The 22,976-nt window shown below is 34.8% G+C and overlaps 1 protein-coding gene across 4 annotated transcripts in view; it reads left to right on the forward strand.

Moving 5' to 3' along the window:
* The window catches only part of ROCK2 (Rho associated coiled-coil containing protein kinase 2), a 131,152-nt gene extending 109,913 nt beyond the window's left edge, over positions 1–21,239 (forward strand). For 3 of the 4 annotated variants that reach the window (XM_061433304.1, XM_061433305.1, XM_061433309.1), the window contains 12 exons: positions 1,450–1,543; positions 1,639–1,733; positions 2,471–2,650; positions 3,161–3,329; positions 3,660–3,836; positions 5,771–5,841; positions 6,880–6,968; positions 7,640–7,718; positions 8,933–9,194; positions 9,280–9,493; positions 17,545–17,646; positions 18,897–21,239. In XM_061433304.1, coding sequence (XP_061289288.1) covers positions 1,450–1,543; positions 1,639–1,733; positions 2,471–2,650; positions 3,161–3,329; positions 3,660–3,836; positions 5,771–5,841; positions 6,880–6,968; positions 7,640–7,718; positions 8,933–9,194; positions 9,280–9,493; positions 17,545–17,632 — 1,518 coding nt within the window. In that variant the 3' untranslated portion in view covers positions 17,633–17,646; positions 18,897–21,239. The remainder of the gene's footprint in view (positions 1–1,449; positions 1,544–1,638; positions 1,734–2,470; positions 2,651–3,160; positions 3,330–3,659; positions 3,837–5,770; positions 5,842–6,879; positions 6,969–7,639; positions 7,719–8,932; positions 9,195–9,279; positions 9,494–17,544; positions 17,647–18,896) is intronic. The other variant, XM_061433306.1, reaches the window with a different exon arrangement.
* Positions 21,240–22,976: the final 1,737 nt, after the last annotated feature.

The raw sequence follows: 22,976 nt of genomic DNA on the forward strand, positions 1-22,976 counted from the left end.
AAATACTTGTATTTATTAAACAAGTGATTAGTATCTAGAATATAAGTGGAACTCCTACTATTCAGTAAGAAAAAGCTAAATAATCCAAAGGGAAAATTGGCCAAAAGAGAAAACCTAAAAATATGAGCAAATGTTTAACTTTACTATTATTTAGGAAAAGGCTAGCTAAAATAATTTTGTATCACCATTTCATAGCCTTCATGTTGGCAAAAACTCAGTGTCTGACTACTTTGAAATGTCTGAAGGATGTGTGGAAAACAATGTTTTTCTTACTAATATCCAGAGTATAAATTTAATAGAGCATACTGCTGCTGCTGCTGTTGCTAAATTTCTTCAATCGTGTCCGACTCTGTGCAACCCCATAGACGGCAACCCACCAGGCTCCCCCGTCCCTGGGATTCTCCAGGCAAGAACACTGGAGCGGGCTGCCATTTTCTTCTCCAGTGCATGAAAGTGAAAAGTGAAAGTGAAGTCGCTCAGTTGTGTCCGACTCTTTGCGACCCCATGGACTGCAGCCTAGCAGGCTACTCCGTCCATGGGATTTTCTAGGCAAGAGTACTGGAGTCGGGTACGATCGCCTTCTCTGAATATAGCATACTACAGTATAGGAAATAATACTGCAAGTTCCAGTAAATTTTAAATATTCATATAATCCAAAGAAAGTTCATAATAAGATAAATGTGCTAACGAAATTCAGACACACTATTCCTAGCAGCATAAATGTTTGTAATAGCAAAAATTCAAATATATTAATAGATGAGTGAATAGATAAATGCGGTAGACGATAGAACTACTACATCAGTTAAAGTTAATTATATATATCGACAATTTCATTCTTAATATAATGAGTGAAAGCAATTACAAAAAAATAAATACAGCATCATGCTATTTATGGACAGTTTAAAATCACATAAAAGTGCATTATATTGTTTCACATGTGTGTAGTAAAAGTATACAATCATGGATGGGAAGGATGAACACATAATTCACGATAAAATTTCCTTCAGGAAGGAAGAAGAATAGGCTTTGGCAAGAATACCAAAGAATGTCAACTTCTTTAGTAAAATTGTATTTTCTGTTTTAAAACAATGTTTTATAAGTTTTAAATTTTATTTATTCTGCATGCTGGAATGCAGAGCTTTGTTATAGCATTTGCTTTTTTTTTTACTTTACTAAATGTTACTTCCATTTTAAATACTACTAAAGATTTTTGAAAGGGGGCAAATTTTTGGCTTCCTGGGTACATATGAAGTGTGTTACGTTTCGTAAATTTTCATCAATTTTGAAGTTTGGTAAGGTAGGACAAAGGCAAGAACTGTAGAGATAGATGTATTTAGAAAAACAAGAGTTTTAGCAACATTCTAGGATATTTTCATTTTGAATTACTGCTTTATAATTTAAAATTTTATAAATTAAGATATAAATTTTTTTTCAATTTTCATTTCTTAGCTTGAAGAAACTAATAGGACACTAACTAGTGATGTTGCCAATCTTGCAAATGAGAAAGAAGAATTAAATAACAAACTGAAGGAAGCCCAAGAGCGTATGTATTAACAAAGAATAAAGTTTATTTTCAGTATGCCTAATGGTTACCAGTTGCTAAACTATTAATATAATTTTTACATTTTTCTGTTTTAGAACTATCAAGGTTGAAAGATGAAGAAATAAGTGCAGCAGCTATTAAAGCACAATTTGAGAAGCAGCTGTTAACAGAGAGGACACTCAAAACTCAAGTGTGTATATAATAAGCTCTAAATATGATTTTGAAATTTTTCTTAGTTTATCTTTCTTTCATTTTACTTCTAACATTACAGATTGGCTGTAGCAGTCATTGATGGTACCAGTATTTGTGAACAGTCAGAATTATCCAGTTTTTTACCACATTGAGATAAACTAGATTTGAGTAACATTGTTGTGTTCAGTGTTTATTAAGTTTCTCTTAATTTTTCCATATGGAATCATAATCCCTCCTAATTTTTTTACTGTAATCTGATAAATTTTTCTGCTTTTAAGAAATGGTAGAGAAAGGACCATTTCCTGACAGCCTAAAAAAGTGTCACTCTGAAAAGGCATCGTGATTCTTAACTACCCTTTTCTCAGCTCTCAGATTGTATATACAGCATGAGTCCTGGTGGGTCCAAGACACTCTGCTCTGTGGTTGGACATGTATTTTATCAGTGTGATGCCAGTGCAAAAGTCTCTTCTAGAATAAAAGAAGATCTGCCTCCCAAGTGGTAGAAAATGACATTAGAGTGAACCTATAAACATTTAAAATTGTAGTTCTCAGAAAACATGAGAGTGTTGGTTGGGAAAAGATGATGAATAATGATGAAAGTGTATTTTTTTTAGTATAAAGGTGTTTCTTTGTGGCCCTGTGTGTAGGGAAGATTTTGTAATGTACTATTGGTGAGTTACCAAGAAATCATCAACATAATTTACTTATTTACATTCTTATTTTTATGTTTTTAAGGCTGTGAATAAGTTGGCTGAGATCATGAATCGAAAGGAACCTGTTAAGCGTGGTAATGACACAGATGTGCGGAGAAAAGAAAAGGAGAATAGAAAGCTACATATGGAACTTAAATCTGAACGCGAAAAACTGACCCAGCAGATGATCAAGTATCAGAAAGAACTGAATGAAATGCAGGCTGTAAGAATACTTTTTGAAGACTTCTTTTTAAGAAGTAGAATTATTTTCATGTCTGCATATATTTTATAGGTTATGGAACATTTCTATTAATAATTATAGTAGTCTCCCCTTATGCAAGAGGACTATGTTCCAGGATCCCCAGTGAATGCCTGAAGCCACAGATACTACTGAACTCTATACCTACTGTATATTTTCCTGTATTGTAAGGAGTGGGTAGCATATACAGTGTGAATAAACTGGACAAAGGGATGATTAATATCCTGGGCAAGTAGAACCAAGCAATGTGAGAGTTCATCATACTTCTTAGAACAGCACATGATTCAAAACTTAGAGACTGCTTATTTCTGAAATTTTCCATTTAATATTTTCAGACTGCAGTTGACCTTGGATAATTGAAAACACAGAAAGTGAAACCTTGGATAAGGAGAGACTGCCATTTTACTGAACTAGGAAGCAAAATTATAAGATGTATGACATTCAGTTAGTTTAATGTAATTCAATTTCTTGTAGCAAATAGCTGAAGAGAGTCAGATTCGAATTGAACTACAGATGACACTGGACAGTAAGGACAGTGACATTGAGCAGCTGCGCTCCCAGCTCCAGGCCTTGCACATTGGTTTGGATAGTTCCAGTATAGGCAGTGGACCAGGGGATACTGAAGCTGATGACGGGTTTCCAGGTATAGATTCGTTCAGCCCTTACTTTTTCTTTTGTCTAAATATAAATCAGTTGATGGTTTTAAGTCCTGTAACTGACTTTGCTCTTGAGGAAAAATATTTGTTATTTCTTTAAGGGAACACCTACTCCTTAGAGTAGGGGTTCAGATGACAGTTTAAATTATTTTATTTATTGATTTCCCACAAAACTTTTTATTATAAAATGCAAGTGTAAATTTCGCATATTTAGTTATTTAAATTAACTGTATATTATTCATAGCTCTCCTTTTAAGCTTTCATTTTTATTTTTTCTTCTTTCTGCATTCTTACTTCCTTTTATGTTGGGTGTTTAGTTCATATCACTCAGTCACACACTATGGAATCCATGTCATTCACCTACCAACGTTCCTCCACTTCTCTCAATATTGCCACTAAGCCTTCCAGTTCTCATATGCTTCTTGACTCTGATTCTGACTCAGAAGAAGAATCTGTTCCTTACTTACCTATTTCATCGGAACCTAATGGTACAGGTGACATCCTGAAAATCTTTGATCTCTGGGGTTTTTTTCCCACTACCCATAATTTTAGTTCTTTTGAAAATTTTTGTAATAATAACTAATACTCACTAACTCTAACAAGTTGCTCCATTAACAAGTCTCAGTTAAAAAGAAACTGCTGCATGAACAAAGATTTTGTTTTTTAAGGAATTTCACATTGCATTGCTGATACAACTGATAGAATTTATTTTGTCAGCTTATAAGAAATGGAGTAGTGCTTTATATCGTTTAAGAACATATGGTTTCACTGTCTGTTTTTCCATTTTTAACCAAGAAGAAATTCTTTCTGAAGTTTCGTATCAAGAAAAAGCATGTGTAGACCGTTTTAGAGGTATATTTAGGTTTCCCTTGAGTGCTCACTTAGTCCACACTGTGAAAGTGATAAGTGTTAATCGCTCAGTTGCATCAGATGCTTTTTGACCCCATGTACTGTAGCCCTCCAGGCTCTGTTCATGGGATTCCCCAGGCAAGAATACTGGAGTGAATTGCCCTTCCCTTCTCCAAGGGATCTTCCCCACCGAGCGATCAAATCTCTCCTGCATTGCAGGGAGATTCTTTACCTTCTGAGCCACCAGGAAGACCAGCCAACATTGTATGTGGCCTTAAAAAAAGTATAAGACAATTTGACCTGATCCTTGTCCTGAAACTAATTATAGTTTAAATGAAGAAACCAGTTGGAAAACCCCAAAAATTGTTATGTTTAATACAAAGTTAGTGTAAGTACAAAAAATGTTTAAACACCACAGGGTATTAGTGCATAAACAGTTAGATGTAAAATCAAATTTAATCTATTAGTTGAATTCAAAGTAAATTTGCTATATTTATTTACATTGTCATCACATTTTCCAGGTATATATCAGTATAAATTATAAGTGATTATATTGAAGTTGTTTCAGATCTTAGCAATAAAATTACTTCAGTCTTACCCATCTTGTTAGAGATCATCTGATTAATCCCTTAAATTGTCGTAGGGCCATGTCCAGACATTCGAGTATATAGCTATTTTTAATGACATCATTTCTGTTCATGGGGTCTGGAAGGTTATTAATGTGAGAGAGAGAGGGAGCGAGTATAAGCACTGGATCAGAGATGTGTCCTGTGTGACTTTCTGTGGGATTGTTCTGAGAGTTGAAGAAAATTTATGTAAGGTGTCTAGCACAGTTCAGACACAAAGTAGGTGACAGCTACTTTTATTATTAGATAACCTCCAAAAAAGCTTACTTCATGTAATTATTTCACTAAAATAAACTGATCAGATACCATTAGAACAGATTCTAAGGATGCAGAGTTTTCTTGGCTGAACTAGAATTTTACTGATTTTACTATTTTAGAATTTAGGAATCTTTTGGCTTACTGCTACTTATTAGCTAGATTTGATCTATAATTTACACAGTTTTACTTCATTTTATTTAAAACCATTCTAACAGTCCATTTTCTCTAAAACCATTCTAACAGTCCATTTTCTCTGAATATTTAATTACTCACAGAAAATATTTTGTCTTCAAAGTTGTGTACTATATCTGTAGTTAGGCCTTCTTCCAAAGGAAAGATAGAGGATTCTGATACAGTTGTACCAATGAGAATAGACAGCTGGTTTTCATTTTTGCAACTTTTCTGCGGAACTTTGCAAATGCATGAATTTAATTAATGGGGCATTTGACATTATAAACTACAGGATATATATTTCCAATGTGATATAACCTGGATTTCGTTTTGCATTGTATAACTTGCTTATACTGATCCTACATTATTATTATATGTTAGATGATTATTATATGTTATATGTTAGATGATTATATGTATAAATTCTGAAGGGCATATTTGCTTGTGACTTATATTAAAATTTTTTAAGTTCCTCATTTTCTTAAGAGATTTGTTGTACTTATATTCATATGTTGTGCTTATAGAATCAAGACTAGAAGGATGGCTTTCATTGCCTGTGCGAAACAACACTAAGAAATTTGGATGGGTTAAAAAGGTAATTGATACTTTTGAATCAAAACTTGATTTTGAATCAATACCTTGAATACTTTTGAATCAGGGTCTTCTGTTTTACTTTTGGTTTAGCTGTAGCCATTTCACTTTTGTCATTGTAAGATATAGATAACCAGAACTTTTAGACACGTAAAACTTGTTTGTACTTTGTGATTTGGAATAATTAATTTTATATATCTTTGTTTTAAAAAAAGAAACTTTTCATCGTTAACATGTTGTTAATAATAAAACAGATTTTGGTGTTAGGAAAATAGAAGGCTGTATTGACTTTGGTGCCTTTGCTGTTTCCAGGAAGACAACTCTAGATATGACAGAAAGTCCCAGATATTTCTTTTCCTCTGTTACTATGATTATTGATATTATGTTCATATTCGAGAAGTGTCTTAGCTTTATGGCTGCTGTAACAAAATACCACAGACAGAGTAGCTTATGAACAACAGAGATTTATTTCTCATGGTTCTGGAGGCTGGAAGTCCAAGATAAGGAATCAGCCAGCATGATTGGGTTCTGGTAAAGGTCTTTTTCCAGGTTGCAGACTTCTTGCTCTATCCTCATGGTGTAAGCGGTGGGAATTTCTCTGGAATCCCCTTTATAAGGGCACTAATCCCCTTCATGAGGTCTCTAGTGTCATGGCCTAATCACCTTCCCAAGACCCCACTTCCTAATATCATTACATTAGGTAATGATGTAAATTCATTAACATATGACTTTGGGAGAATATAACCATTCAAACCATAGCAATAAAGTTGCTTACGCTTTTGGATCTTAGAGCTAAATCAGCCCAAAAATTAGTTGAATTTGTCCCCCGCCCCCGCCCCTGCATTTTGCTTACTTAAAATGTATACTAACAGATCTGTTCTTATTTTAAGGAAGACTTTTTTAAAGGATACATTGATAGCTTTTTAGGTATTTAACATATATTTTATATGATTTTTATTGCTAATGTAGAATTTATTTTCAAAGAAAAGTAAGATATATATTAACTTAATCATTGTTTAATTACTTTCCTCCTTTTTAACAGTATGTGATTGTAAGCAGTAAGAAGATCCTTTTCTATGACAGTGAACAAGATAAAGAACAATCTAATCCTTACATGGTTTTAGATATAGAGTAAGTATTTTTATTAGAATATTTGTTATTGTTGTTCAGTCACTAAGTCGTGTCTGACTTTTTGCGACCCCCATGGACTGCAGCGCGCTAGGCTTCCCTGTCCTTTACCATCTCCCGGAGTTGGCTTACGCTCATGTCCGTTGAGTCGGTGATGCCATCCAACCATGAGAATATTTTGTAACTTTATCTTTTAAAGTTTAAGAAAGTAGTGTGACCTTTTGTCAAGTTAGTGTAATTTATTAGTCATATAGTACATGTATATACTCATATAGTAAATGCTACTATATTGTTGTTAGATTTTCTTATATTTGTTTCATACAGATGAAAGTTTGGCATATAAAGTTGGCTAAAATGTCTCTATTTCATGAGTTTTCAATATGTTGTTTTCTGAAACTAATTAGAAAATTTCTGACTTACTGAAAATTTCTCAAAATCTCAAGGAGTGATTGAATTTATAGAGCTCTAACATTCTAATAAGAGTCAGAGTTGTTCAGTTGCTCAGTCGTGTCCAACTCTGCAACCCCATGAGCTTCAGCATACCAGGCTTCCCTGTCCTTTGCCATTTCCCAGAGTCAGAGTAGTCAGTTTTAATTTCTGACATGAGTATAAGAAAACTGATATAATCTGATCCTTTGGTAATACTTTACTCTTTTATTAAAAATCTTTTATAGCAAGTTATTTCATGTCCGACCAGTTACACAGACAGATGTATATAGAGCAGATGCTAAAGAAATTCCAAGGATATTCCAGGTAAATGGTTTTATTTTGTGATTTATTTTGTTTTGTTCTTTTCACCTTTATACATTTTCAGCATGACATGACATAACGAATTTCTTTATTCTTGGGGCTTTTTCAGATTATCTTTCTTCACTTTTTGTCCCATTTAAAGGTGGTTTGTTCATTTGTGACTTTCATGCTTATCCTGTTGGATACATCTTAAATTCTTCTCTCCATCTTACTTGTTGAAGTCTGTAGTCTGTAGTGTATTTATATCCTGTTTCTAGCCTTTATCCTTTTGTTCAAGGTTATGACTTTGTTTTAAATTTTTATTTTTAATTGGAGGATAATTATTTATAGTATTGTGATGATTTCTGCCATAATCAACATTAATCAGCCATAGGTATACATACGTCCCCTCCCTCTTGAACCTCGCTCCCCATCCCACCCCTCTCAGTCGTCACAGAGTACCGGCTTTGGGATCCCTGTGGGTTACAGCATTTTTTGAGCATGAATGTTCTATTTTGGTTTTATGCTCAGTGCTCTAGAAAGTTAAAAAAGTTGCTTGTGAAGTTAAATTATGCACCCAAGAACCCTTTTACTTCCAATTTAAGGTGAAGCCAAATTCTTCCCTTTATTTCTTCCATTTTTAAATAGTCACACCAACCATGAATCCCTTCTGGTAAAAGCTGTAGTGCTTGGTGTACTGTAGGGAAGCTGGCAGCTTATTTTCTGGGTACTTAGCAAGTTTGTTTGGAATATCTTATACATCCTTTCCTCTTTTCCTTTTTTCCTCAATTCTCCAAATACAAATCTTTTCAATTAAAACTGTATTTGCAGTTATCACTGAGTGGTCTGTTTTTGAGAATTATAGAGCCACAGTTCATCTCTTCAGGTGATTGTTTTGAAAATTCCCTCCCAAGAAAAGCTTTCTAACACTAGTCAAGTGAAGATTTATCTTTGGCTAGCCTATTGTGAAAAATGTGCTGAAACATAGGAAGATAACATGGAGAAAATAAGGAGGCGTCACTTGAACAGGATTGATTCTTTCGAGATGTGAACCACAGTGACTGGCTAGTGACTTTACTCATCTGAGCTCTTAATTACAACCTACCACCACTTGAACAACTAATGCATTTTTGTCTCATTGAATAGTTTAGACTAATTTTATTTATACTATAAGGATTATTACTACATTAAAATAGCTAACGTTTGAAGATACTCATTTTTCTTTATGGTGTTTGTAGATTCTGTATGCCAACGAAGGAGAAAGTAAGAAGGAACAAGAATTTCCAGTGGAGCCAGTGGGAGAAAAATCAAATTATATTTGCCACAAGGGACATGAATTTATTCCTACTCTGTATCATTTCCCAACCAACTGTGAGGCATGTATGAAGCCATTGTGGCACATGTTTAAACCCCCTCCTGCTTTAGAGTGCCGTCGCTGTCATATTAAATGTCATAAAGATCACATGGACAAAAAGGAGGAAATTATAGCGCCTTGCAAAGGTAAATAATAAATCACTTGCTCAATTAATATTACTTATGTTCAGATCATTTGAAACATTAAATTTTCTCATATATTTCTTTATAGTGTATTATGATATTTCATCGGCAAAGAATCTATTGTTATTGGCAAATTCTACAGAAGAGCAGCAAAAGTGGGTTAGTCGGTTAGTGAAAAAAATACCTAAAAAGCCTCCAGCTCCAGACCCTTTTGCACGGTCATCTCCTAGAACGTCAATGAAAATACAACAAAACCAGTCTATTCGACGGCCAAGTCGACAACTTGCTCCAAACAAACCAAGGTAATAAATTAAAATGTGGCAAAAATTAAAGCGTTAAAAAAATATTTTACTATTTGTGCTCAAATTACAAACTTTACTAATTACAGTTTTTCTTTGCTTGGTATTTTCACGATGTGTGGAATACCAAAAGTTTGAAACTATTTCATTGCTATTCAAACTGTTTCAAAACTATTTCATTCATTGGTTCAGCTGGATATAATAAATTTACTTACTAAATCACAAACATATATTACATTCAACCAAAAATACATAAAAGGCTCAATTTTGTCATGTGTATGTATATAGTCATAATATTTTATGATTTTATAAACACACTGACTTAATCTGTTGCTTTACCAGACAAGATGCACACCTAGACCTTTAAGTGTCGTGTATACACATTCTGTTTTTATTATTGCAAACCTCTTTAACCTCCTTTATATTAGATGACTTAGGGGGTAGGACTGAAATCTTAACTCTTAATTCAAGTATTCAGATAAAATAAGTAATATAGATCAGCTTTTAAAATGCAAATAGGAACTAATGAATATAGTGGGCATTTCTTGTAGTTGGGGTGAAGTTGGGAATATGGAGTAAGGTTAGAGATGATTATTGCACAAAAGCATTTTGATGGAGCCATTTTCATTAGCTACATTATAGTAATTTCACTACATTATAGTAATTTTTGACACAAAATCATTTCTTGATTGCTAGCTAATACAGTATTTATAAATAAATACTGCTCTTCATTGAAATGAACATGACGATTTGGTTAGCTGAAGGATAAAGTACACACTTAAATCATGTATCTGATTCCAGTTTCCTTTTAAACACAGAACCTTCTATATTTGAATAGTGATGTGCATTGGCTGTAATATCAGAAATATTTTCATTCTAGCCAAACGTCATACATGAAACTTTTCTTGAAGCTAAAATCTTGAACTTTTCTTGAATTATTTCTTGAAGGAAATAATTTAGAATGGAAAAGGTAGATTGGTGTTTCATTTCAGTGAAAAGGTTGAATTTTTGTGTGAGGTATCAGTCAGTCAGTTCAGTCACTCAGTCATGTCCATCTCTTTGCGACCCCATGAACCACAGCACACCAGCCCTCTCTGTCCATCACAAACTCCCAGAGTTTACCCAAACTAATGTCCATTGAGTCAGTGATGCCATCTAACCATTTCATCCTCTGTCGTCCCCTTCTCCTCCTGCCCCCAATCCCTCCCAGCATCAGAGTCTTTTCAAATGAGTCAGCTCTTTGCATCAGATGGCCAAAATATTGGAGTTTCACCTTCAACATCAGTCCTTCCAGTGAAAACCCAGGACTGATTTCCTTTAGGAGGGACTGTTTGGATCTCCTGGCAGTCCAAGGGACTCTCAAGAGTCTTCTCCAGCACCACAGTTCAAAAGCATCAATTCTTCTGCGCTCAGCTTTTCTTATAGTCCAACTCTCACATCCATACCTGACCACTAGAAAAACCATAGCCTTGACTAGATGGACCTTTGTTGCCAAAGTAATGTCTCTGCTTTTTCCTGTGCTGTCTAGGTTGGTCATAACTTTCCTTACAAGGAGTAAGCGTCTTTTAATTTTATGGCTGCAATCACCATCTGCAGTGATTTTGGAGCCCTCACAAATAAAGTCTGACACTGTTTCCCCATCTATTTGCCATGAAGTAATGGGACCGGATGCCATGATCTTCCTTTTCTGAATGTTGAGCTTTAAGCCAACTTTTCACTCTCTTTCACTTTCATCAAGAGGCTCTTTAATTGTTCTTCACTTTCTGCCATAAGGGTAGTGTCATCTACATATCTGAAGTTATTGATATTTCTCCCGGCAGTCTTGATTCCAGCTTGTGCTTCCTCCAGCCCAGTATTTCTCATGATGTACTCTGCATATAAGTTAAATAAGCAGGGTGACAATATACAGCCTTGACGTACTCCTTTTCCTATTTGGAACCAGTCTGTTGTTCCATGTCCGTTCTAACTTTTGCTTCCTGACCTGCATACAGGTTTCTCAAGAGGCAGGTCAGGTGGTCTGGTATTCCCATCTCTTTCAGAATTTTCCACAATTTACTGTGATCCACACAGTCAAAGGCTTTGGCACAGTCAATAAAGCAGAAATAGATGTTTTTCTGGAACTCTCTAGCTTTTTTGATGATGCAGCGGATGTTGGCAATTTGATCTCTGGTTCCTCTGCTTTTTCTAAATCCAGCTTGAACATCTAGAAGTTCACGGCTCACGTACTGTTGAAGCACGGCTTGGAGAATTTTGAGCATTACTTTGCTAGTGTGTGAGATGAGTGCAATTGTGCGGTAGTTTGAGCATTCTTTGGCATTGCCTTTCTTTGAGATTGGAATGAAAACTGACCTTTTCTAGTCCTGAGGCCACTGCTGAGTTTTCCAAATTTGCTGGCATATTGAGTGCAGCACTTTCACAGCATCATCTTTTAGGATTTGAAATAGCTCAGCTGGAATTCCATCACCTCCACTAGCTTTGTTTGTAGTGATACTTCCTAAGGCCCACTTGACTTCACATTCCAGGATGTCTGGCTCTAGTTGAGTGATCACACCATCATGATTATCTGGGTCTTGAAGAACTTTTTTGCATAGTTCTTCTGTGTATTCTTGCCACCTCTTCTTAATATCTTTTGCTTCTATTAGGTCCCTACCATTTCTGTCCTTTATTGAGCCCATCTTTGCATGAAATGTTCCCTTGGTATCTCTAATTTTCTTGAAGAGATCTCTAGTCTTTCCTATTCTGTTGTTTTCCTGTATTTCTTTGTTTTGATCCCTGAGGAAGGCTTTCTTATCTCTCCTTGCTGTTCTTTGGAACTCTGCATTCAAATGGGTATATCTTTCCTTTTCTCCTTTGGTTTTCGCTTCTGTTCTTTTCACAGCTGTTTATATGTGAGAAAAGAGATATGGTATGGTAAAGCTAAATATTGTAGAATTAGTGATTATATGATAGTAATTGACCTGAATAAACTCAGAGAATTCAGAGACACTGAAGATCATTCCATGTACCTAGTGTAAAACATCTAAAAATTAAATTTCTATTATTAATATTGTAGAACCATTAATGCATAAATACCAAGCTGTTTTAATATCTTACAATATATAGTGCTTTATGCTTCCAACATGCTTCCATATCCTATTCTCTCTTTTAACTTCCTATGTATTCTATCATTTGATCTTCAAAATACTTGTGGAGTAGAATAGGTGCTTTTTTTTTTTTCCAGACTCTAGGAAGGCAGATAATTTGGTTAGATTCAGGACTATAAGAACTCAAGTTTTTTTAGTATATTTTATTCTTTTGTGCTATTTTAGAAGTTAATGATTTCACTACATATGATAACACAGTTTATGAAGCAGTTTTCAGACTGAGTGAAACATGTTTCAGTTACATAAATTTTCATGTTCACCGACTGATAATTTTCTTGCCTCCCCCACTTCATCATTACAGTTCATTTGAAAGCACATTTACTTTAATTTTTGTTACTTTTTTTTAGTTCTGGCCCTGCCCTTCGAATCATTCTTCATTGATTTTTTAAAAATACATTTTGCATAGCAACAGTAAGTAATAGGGATTTCTATTTTCACAACTATGCATGTAAATAAAACTAATACCAAAACTGGCTGTAAAATATATAGGGATTTTTTTTGACATTTTAAAATCTAATATGCTCTTTGAAATTCTAAATGAAAAGATGGGCAAATTTATAATGTTGCATTTTATTATGCCTCTGCAACATTATTTCCATTGCTTTTAACACCTTTGCCTCCATTCCTTCATTAATTCATAAAATTGTATCTGTGTCTGTCCTTATGTGAATAACCCTGCATTTTGCATTCCATTTTGGGTGTTACATTTTAGGAGTGGCATACACAAATTGGAGGGTATACAGAAGGGAATCACTGAGGGAGTAGTGGGCCATTTGATGGTGTTACACATGTAGCAAGTGGATGAACTGTAAGTCTTCTGAGGAGGTGATCTGAAAGGATGGGAGATCGTAAATAACAGTAAAGACTTAAAGGATTTTTCCTTGGAAGAACCAAGCAGAGAGGCACATTCTAAATTAGCAGGGAAAGCTATCAAGCAATCAGATATGCAAAATTGAAAGAATGGGCTTGCTCTAGCATGGCGAGTGCCCTGTCACCACAGGTGTGCGCCTGGTTTAGATGACTGGCTGGCAGAACTGGGAGGGAACAGTGCTCTTCCGTCTGTCCTGTGTATGCAGTGTGATGTCGAGTAGCATGGCTCGAGAGGGGAGTCAAGCCTTGGACCAGATGATCTTTAATACCTGCTAATTTATAACGTATTCTTATAGACAAATGGGTAGAGCTTTAAAGCACTATCCAAGAAAATGTAGGAACAGAATATCTGGTTTGTATTAACAGTGATTTAATATGTAGCTCTTCATTTGTGCTCATTTAATATTAGCAGTCTAGCTTTCAGTTCACTTCAGTCGCTCAGCCATGTCTGACTCTTTGCGACCCATGAACTGCAGCACGCCAGGCCTCCCTGTCCATCACCAACTCCTGGAGTCTAGCTTTAGTTGAACCAGTTAATTCACATGGTATCTTTCTTAAAACAAATGTTTGGCTTCATTAGACATCATCACATATGTACATTCCTAAACACACTAAAACATAGCACCCATAAATATTCATCTAGTCTTTTTTTTTTTTTTAAGTTTACCTTTGTTAACAACTGCATCATTGCATTTTTTTCCTTTGGCTTCTGTCATGTTCTTGTTCTGAGTCTCCTTTTACATCTCTTTGCAGCGCTTCCCTTTTTCTGTAGTTCTGAAGTGCTTGAAGTAATGTGTGTTAGCTACTATTATTATTTATAATAACATTTCTGAGAGCATATTATATTATGCCAGGCTCTCTTCTGAGAACTTTAACTGTACTAACTTATTCATCCTCATAACCACCCTGGGATTTAGTGGTTCTGTTTTACAGATGAGGAGACTAAGACACCAAAATGTTGTGTGCCCAGTGTCACACAGCTCACGAGCACCAGGGCCATGAGTTTAGATCCAGATAAGCTAGTTCCAGATCCTGTGTGTTCAGCTGTTTCACACTTCTCTGCCTCATGGTGATTCAAGGAGACTTGAATTAATTGGCAGTCTATAAAACATAATGTGTAGAATGCTATTCTAGAAGAAAGTTATTTTTCTTTAATTTGAATTAAAATACTATGCTAGAAAAGTAAGAAATGGGTGACTAAAATGCTCACTTTTGATGAAGACAGTTTGGAGAGATCCTCATTTGTTCCAGTGCAAGACACAAAATGTTGGTCCCTGCTGAGGGCTTTTCTCTTCAATTTTCTATAAAGATTTTTTTTTAAGCCATGCAGAAAAATATAAAGCAGAAATACAACAAATACTTGTTTTAGAAAATAAAGCATTACCAGTACAGTTAAAGCTTAAGGGTAGGGGAAGCTAATATTTTATCATTATTTCATCTTTATTCTTTTCCAGTTTTAAATATTAGAACATTATTAGACTAGTTGGAAAAGATAATAAAGTTATATACAACTTGATGTATCAAAATTAAATTCATAAATGAAATAGAAGAAAATAAGGGAATATGTATCTGATGTTGGATTCAAAAGGAACTTCCTAAGAATAAAAGCAAAGAAAGTAAAAGATTGACTAACCAAAAATTAATGACTTGTAGATTTTAAAAATGCCACACATTTTACAACACACATGAGAAAGATGGGTTAGTGTGTTTATGCATGGAGTTCTTATATAAGTCAAAAGGAGATTGACTTTTCCCAATGTAAAAATTAGGAACATATAGGTATTACCATAAGTATGAAGAAGTTATCAACCTGATTATTAAGCCAAGAAATTAAAACTATATTGTAAAACTGTTCTCACCTGCCAAAATGATAAAGATTAAGAAACTTGGTAAGATGTAAAGAAATGGACCCACTTATATGCTGCCAGTAGAACTCAAAACTCAGTGCACCTCCTCTGCAGCAGTCTTTGGCGATAAGTTTCATAGGCCTGAAGTGTATAGCCATTGATCAGTTAACATGTTGTTTATTATGGAGGTATGAACAAGAGTTTTGGGAGAACAAAGGAAATCGTGGAGAATTCTGCCATTAAACCATCAAGAAAAGTCTCAGAAAGATGGAGGACTAGTAATTTGCCAGGCAAAGAAGTAAGAGAAAAGAAAGTTTTAGGCAAAATATTATATGCAGAGGCACTGGTTGTCAGGGTTATATGTGTGTTTGCACCGTTGTATGGGGTTACGGTGGGGAGAGGGTCAGAATAGGAAGGGGAAGAAGGTAACACTGGAGAGAAAGCTCTGGGCCAGATTGAAAAGGACTGAGTTCATCACTATGCTAGAGGAGTCTTGATTTTGTTCTAATAGGAGGCTTTCAACAAGAGATTATTAGTATGTTTTGACTTAATGAGATCCCGAACTAAAATACTGACAGTAAAAATGGAGAGAAGAAATCAAGTTAAAGACAGATTTTTTTTAAGTTGATATGACAAGAATAAGATGACTGACTGGGAGCGATTGAGGCAGAGGTTTTAAGGGAAGTCTCATCATGCGTTCCCTGGGCCTCCCTGGTGGCTCAGCTGGAAAGAATCTGCCTGCAATGCTGGAGACCTGGGTTCGATCCCTGGGTTGGGAATATACCCTGGAGAAGGGAAAGGCTACCCACTCTAGTATTCTGACCTGGAGAATTCCATGGACTGTGTAGTCCATGGGTCGCAAACAGTCAAACACGAGTGAGCAACTTTTGCTTTCACTCATCATGCATTACACTGATAGCCTAGTGATGAGACTTTTAAAATCTGAAGATTGTGACCTGGGCACACACTTCACACATTCTTCAGAGGTTTTGGAAGGATATGAGATGCATATTTTTCATAAAAGTATGCTAAAACAGGGACTTGGATACATAGGAAGAACTGATCTCAGTCTCCCAAGTAGTAGAGTTGAAACCATAGCTATACATGTAAGGCTAAACAAATGAGTATGTACTTGGCTGTGCTATGTTTTAAGGGAATAAATAATTATATCTGAGTTTGTGTACTTATATTTTGTATTTAGTGCATATTGAAGTAGAGTAATTTTAGTTGATTTGTTTACTTTTAAATTAGGGTAATAATCATCCATCAACCTACCCTGTCAGTGATTCTCAAAGTCAACCAGCTGTATCAGAATTCATCTCAAAATTCATCTTAAAAATGCAATACTTCCCACCCACCTTACCCCCAATTTAATTATAACAGAATCTCTTGAGATGAAGCCTGGAAATGTACATTATACATAGCATTGGGTAAATCATATACACTAAAGTTTAAGAACCAATTGCATAGTAACCATAGATGAGTTTTGGGGACCAGGTGAGTTCCTTGGCACAAATGTATTCATGGGTGTCACAGTTAACTTATGTTTTTAAAAATAAAAATGATTGCAATATTACGTGATTGCATTGAATTGGAAAGGAAAGATACCCCAGTTCTAAGTCTTAATTTATTTGGCCAAGATAAGTTGCTAATGCTTCTTATCTACCTTTGATTTTTCCCTTATCTGTAGTTTTATGGAAGGCTTAACCTTTGGTGACCCATTGAACAAGTAGGGTCCTGCAGGAATTGAGAAAGCTACATTCTTAGAATTAATCGTCTTTCATACTAGGGTTTATGGTACAACTCTGGGAAAATGTGAGCTGACAATCCGGGCACTTCTGTGAAGGGAACATTGACACATGTTGAGCTTTCATAATTCTTAAATGGGGCATCAGGGTGGCTACATTTTTATGTCGGCCCAGTGGAAAGAAGATTGTGTCTTACTCCTGAATATTATCTGTGTCCTCTGTTCTGTGATGGTTTGGAAGGTATACCTGGTCAACATGATTATGTGTATTTGCATATAAAGAGAAAGACTTCTCTGAGTGCTTCCATCTCAATTTTAATCATGTTGTTATCAGTGAAGGGAGAGTTAAAATGTTTACAGCGTAACGTGTGATTTTTCGATCATAGGATATTAAGTTGTTGTTTCTAAAGAGTGTTAGAGTATAAACTTGCAAACCTCCTATTGCAGATTGCTTGATTTGGCATTTAAAGACTGGGATTGGTCATTTGATGATGTTGATGGTGGTGATGAGGATGACGATGTTTTTGATTTCTGAAGAAGTTAAATGGGGTAAATCAAAAAATGAGAAATGAGTTGTTTTAGTTTTTCCAAGTAGTGCATGTGGTTTGCACTTTGGGTTTTCATTCTTTTTTTACCAGTTTGAAATTTTATTGAGTTGTTTTGGATAGTATATATTTGAAAAATAGTCTTCAGACAAGTTTCTAACTGAAATTTCTATGTTAAGTATGAAAGCAAAATGCTATGTTCAGATTCCTTATTGGCTATATATTTTCAATACAGTTGGAATTATAATTTTTTATCTTAGGAATGAAACATGTAGAAATAACAAATGGAGCTAATTCTGATACTTTCTGTTCATTCCAAATAAGTCATATGCAGACAAGTAAAATTTACAGTGTTTTCAAGTTCTTACAGCTGTATTAGTTTGTGAACATAGCATGGGATTCCTTCTCCCTCCATCCCTCTCTTCTTGCCCTCTCTTTCCCTTTTTCTAACTTGCAAGAATTGAAACCATAAAAACTTTGATAAATGCTGTGAACTGGCTGTTTCTGATTTTGCTTTTTTTGTGTGATGTGAAATGTTTACTTTTTGAAAATTTAATGTTACTTTTGCTGAAGAATGCTAATGGTATGCTGTGAAAGCATCTTATGCTTTTAGAAAATGTCATTTGGTTAATAGAGGCTAACAGAAATTTGAATGAAAACTGAACCTCATGAGTTAAACCTTTTATATAGAATGAATGTAAAAGAAATAATGTCTATCTTAACCTAAGTAACATGTTGCAAAGTACATACTTAAATCACAAATTATTTGGATCTGTTTATAACCAGGATTTACAGAGTATTTTTTACATATATTTACTACAACAGTGTGTTTGTTCCCACTTCATAGATTTTTTAAATGTGGCATAGGGTGAAACAGCCAAGTAGAGCCTGCTCCTTCGGTCCACTCTTCTTTCACCCACACGAGGAAGCTAACAGTTAAACCTCAAATCAGACAGGTTCACTTGAGTTATTCATTGACATACCATCTCACCTTAATAGCCAGTTAACCATATTAAAACTTGTGTGTCATGTTTGTGGGCAATATGAAAAAATACAAGGAAGAATATAATTGCATGTACCTTGAAATAAGAAAAGTAAGAGTAAATATGCTATATGCATGATTTAGATGTTAAAAGTATAGTAGCTGGAAGACTGTAGAGTTTGATGTAAATGGAATGCCTTTTCAAAGAACTGATCACAATCTCTTAAATTATTTCACTGTATCAACTGACTTTATTTTCCTTTTCTTTCCAGCTAACTGCCTTCTGTGAATGCAGTCATTATTCAAGGTGATCATATTCTTCTAGTTGAAACAAGACTGAAATATGATGGCCCAAAATTTATTAAAAAGTTATATTTTCCTGAGAGACTAATACACATATATATTCCCTCTATTCCTGCAATATAAATTCTAAATCTTGAATAGGTTTTCTGGGCTCCTTTGGAGCAACAAGTTGAACCAACAGTGATTGGTTAATAGAATAAGAATATCATGTGCAACTCTTCCAGACTTGTTCCATAAAGCTCTCCTAGCATCATCACTCACACTACATTGCATAAAGGATTTAGAAGAGTTACAGAAATCATCTTTTCAGCTTCAACAGAGAGATTTCACCAGCACATTTGCCAGAAGAATCTGGGAATGGATTCCACTACAGTGATAGAGACTGCGTCTTTAAGAAGTGACCATTGTAGTGTGTGTGTGAACACACACACACACATACACACACACACACACACACACACATAGTACTGTAATACTGCAAGAGGGTTTTTTAACTTCCCACTTTATTTTTTTATAAACATTAATCAGATAGCATTACTTACTGCAGTTGTAACTATGCACTTGTATAAAGCCATAATGGTGGAGTTTATATCACTCATTGTGTGTACCTGCTGGAAGCTGCATGTTCATGTTTAAGCAGTTATTGTAACAAGAAGTTTGAAGTTAATTATATCAGTTTCTTAATGCTTTGTAATAGGCAATTTTACCCATTTTGAATGCCTTAATTTAATTTTTTTCAAGATATCCACCCTTTCCTGTATTTAAAACAAACAAAAAAAGTATTTGCCAGCTCTTAGGATGCAAATTTGCTTTGCAGAAGAAAATTAGTGCACTATTTTTACACATAGTAGTTATCATTGTCGGCCTATTTTGATTGTATAACAGAATTTTGTTTAAGTATTGGTGATAGAAACAGTAATGGGTAGGATTGGAACTAATATATCTTTTATGTATATCTATTTCTCATCTGACCTCTTTTACAGACCTCAGTATTAGTGTGTGACTATGAAACATTTTCTTTGCTTTAATTTGCTGGTTACCCTAGGTGTGTTTTTATTTCTGATAAAGCATTTGTGACTTTTTATATTTTCACATTCAAGATTCAAAAAATTGTCTCAAATACAAAGAAAACTAAGACATACTGTAGATATATTTTAAGTATTTAAGTGTGATCCCGTAAACACATGACTGTGTATGGCAGCATTTCATTATTGTGGCTGGGAAGCAGTGGCCTCAAAGGCACTTAATTTTTATTTTTTTAAATGCTATTCAAGTTACATACAGTTTATGCAGGACTATTCCTGCTTTATTTCTCATTATCCCAGAAAAGTATATGTTTTATACTGCTACAGTGTACATCAGTGGTGAGAATCAAGTAAGGAAAAATTCTGTGGTCTTCTGTCATCCTCTCTGTGGATATTCATGTGCACAGAGTTTGGCATGATACTGACATACATCATCCAATATTTCTATGAAGGAAGTAGACATTTTTCATTGATTCCTTCTGGGGTCAGTGTTGAGGTGTTTAAAGAGTTAGATCCCCAATTATAGATACTATTGTGGAAATTGAAGAGTGGCCTTTGGCTGCTGATGTACTGAAACTGAATCTTGTTCTTACATTGTCCAGGCTGCACTCTTCCATGCTGTCTGTGCTAAAACTAGATATGCATGCCATTTCCCTTGCAGGTATGTTCTGGTTCGGGGGCACAGCTCTTTTTTTTTTTAAGTAAGATTAAAAAGTGAAAAATATATAAAATTTATATAGAATAAATATTTCCATTCATTAGACTTGTTAAAAGGAGACTGAATTAATATTTTATATAGAGATTTTGTTACACTATGGGAGGTTCTATCATATTATTCTGAATTGGAGAGTATATATATATATTTTTAATAAACTTTATTAAGGTGAAATAATTTGAAGTTTACACATGAGTAATTGAAATATTTGAGTAAAAATGGCAAAAGTTTAAATTTTGAATGCTGTATATATATTAGAGAATATGGAGAATCATGGTGTGATGCAACTATAAAAGGAAAATTAATGTGAAGTTTTTTTGGGGGGCAAAGAGATCCTAAGGGGCAAAAAAAAATCTCTCCATGAAGATTCTTTACATTATATGGTTTGACATAAGGATTTATAAGGTCATTTGTCCAGCCAGTGGAAATGTGCTTAATAAAAAATTCTGACCTTGGGTAAGAATTTGCTTTATACCCTGTTGCTGGTTTCATGTACATACATGAGTGCATGCCCCCATCCAAATGTTTTCTTCCCAACACTCATTAAATATGACATTGACTTGGTCTAACAACCTGCTTTTGTGCCAGTTTCTTTTTCTTGAGGCTCCAAAACCTCCAAGATAAAGTTAAGACCAAAAGTTGCTTGTTTCCTCACACCTGATTTCTCCTAGAGCCACAAATACCTCCTTTTGAGAACTAAGAAGTAGTGAATACTGGGATTTTCTTAGTTGGGTTGTTTTTTGTTTTTGTTTTTTTTACTTTTGTGGGAATACTGAGGCAAAGCAGAAGGAAAACTGGTGCCAGGGTTACTGCTGAGGATGACTGTCTAGTGCATGTTGAAAAGTATTAATTTAAAAAAATGCTACCTAGAAGCAAACTTAAAAAAAAAAAAACCTAAGTTTAAAATGCTCTGGAGCTAACTAAAGGATAAGTATACCAATAAATCTAAAATAAAGGCGAGTTATTTTTAAGATTAACCTGTGCTAGAGTTACACCGTTCTGGCTGTGAAGGCTCTCCTTTATCCCAGTTTATCTGTAGATGCTCAAGAAAAAATACTCTAGGTTGCCAAACCACAATTTGAGAAGTTATGCTGCTGCTGTTAATCTATTACAGGATTTGGGTGGTAAAATAGAGAAGCTGGACACTATATTACCTTATGGAAACATGCTTTAAATAACATGTTTTAAAAACCCAGTGAGAGCAAGTCACTTCTGAGTTTCTTGATCTCTGTTGACACTGCTCCTGACTCACCTCTCCTCCCCTGGAATAAGACATCAGTTTCCCTGTATTGTGAAGATACCATAGTTGGTTTGTAAAGCACTTTGAAGAATAAGCACTGTGTGACAGTGCTAGATATTATGTTTGGGGGGTTCTCTCCTTGATTCCCTTCCCCATAATAATGAGTTTTGTTTGGGGTTGTAATAAGTTATGAATTGCATGGTTTAGATAATCATAAATATTTGATCAGCTGTCCCCTTGAACAAAAATCGTGGCGCTTCCCCCCACCCCCCGTTTTTTTTAAATTCTGTTGCATCTTTGTAGTATTGTAATTGTATTTTATGCCTGCTTTTTATATTAAAAATTAAATAAAAGAAATTAAGACATAAGCATTTTCCTACTCTTCCTGTGAAATACTCTTGCAACCTTCTAAAATTAACCCCCCAAAATTACCTTCCCTTAAAAGAGGGGTATAGCAAAGAAATCTTAATTGAGGTTACACACTTGGGGATGTTCAGCCCCTATCGCTTAATCCATGGAGAAATACAAAATCAAATTTCAACTAGGAGTTTGTATCTAACATCAGTATTTTAAGGAACATGCAAAATTGAGAATCTCATTTGAGTGTCAAGGATAAGGAAAAGAAGCAGTCTATTTTGGTAGAATAGTGTGCTGACAAGTAGTTTTCTAGAAAGAACTTTTTGGTAATCAGTGGGGTCTTTTCTAGGATACCTTGCTGGCTATCTGATCTGGGACAGATTATTCAGTATGGGCTTCAGTATTTTCATCTGTAAAATGGAGACTGTTTACCTACAGGATTCTTGTGGGATTAATGATGTGTACAGAATATTTGGGGTGGCTCTAATGCATGTTCCTTTCCCTTCCAAAGGGGAAAAATTGAGAACCCTCCACCTACGATACTATATTTTCTCTAAGGAGTTGCTTTAAGCATTGATAAAGTATAGAAGGGGAAAAATTGAGAACTCTCCACCTATGATACTATGTTTTCTCTAAGGAGTTGCTTTAAGCATTGATAAAGTATATCTAAATAAAATATTTGTTGGACTAAAAAAATCACACAGTTTATACT

Source organism: Bos javanicus, chromosome 11 (assembly GCF_032452875.1).
Source record: "Bos javanicus breed banteng chromosome 11, ARS-OSU_banteng_1.0, whole genome shotgun sequence".
In the NCBI taxonomy this organism is placed as follows: domain Eukaryota; kingdom Metazoa; phylum Chordata; class Mammalia; order Artiodactyla; family Bovidae; genus Bos; species Bos javanicus.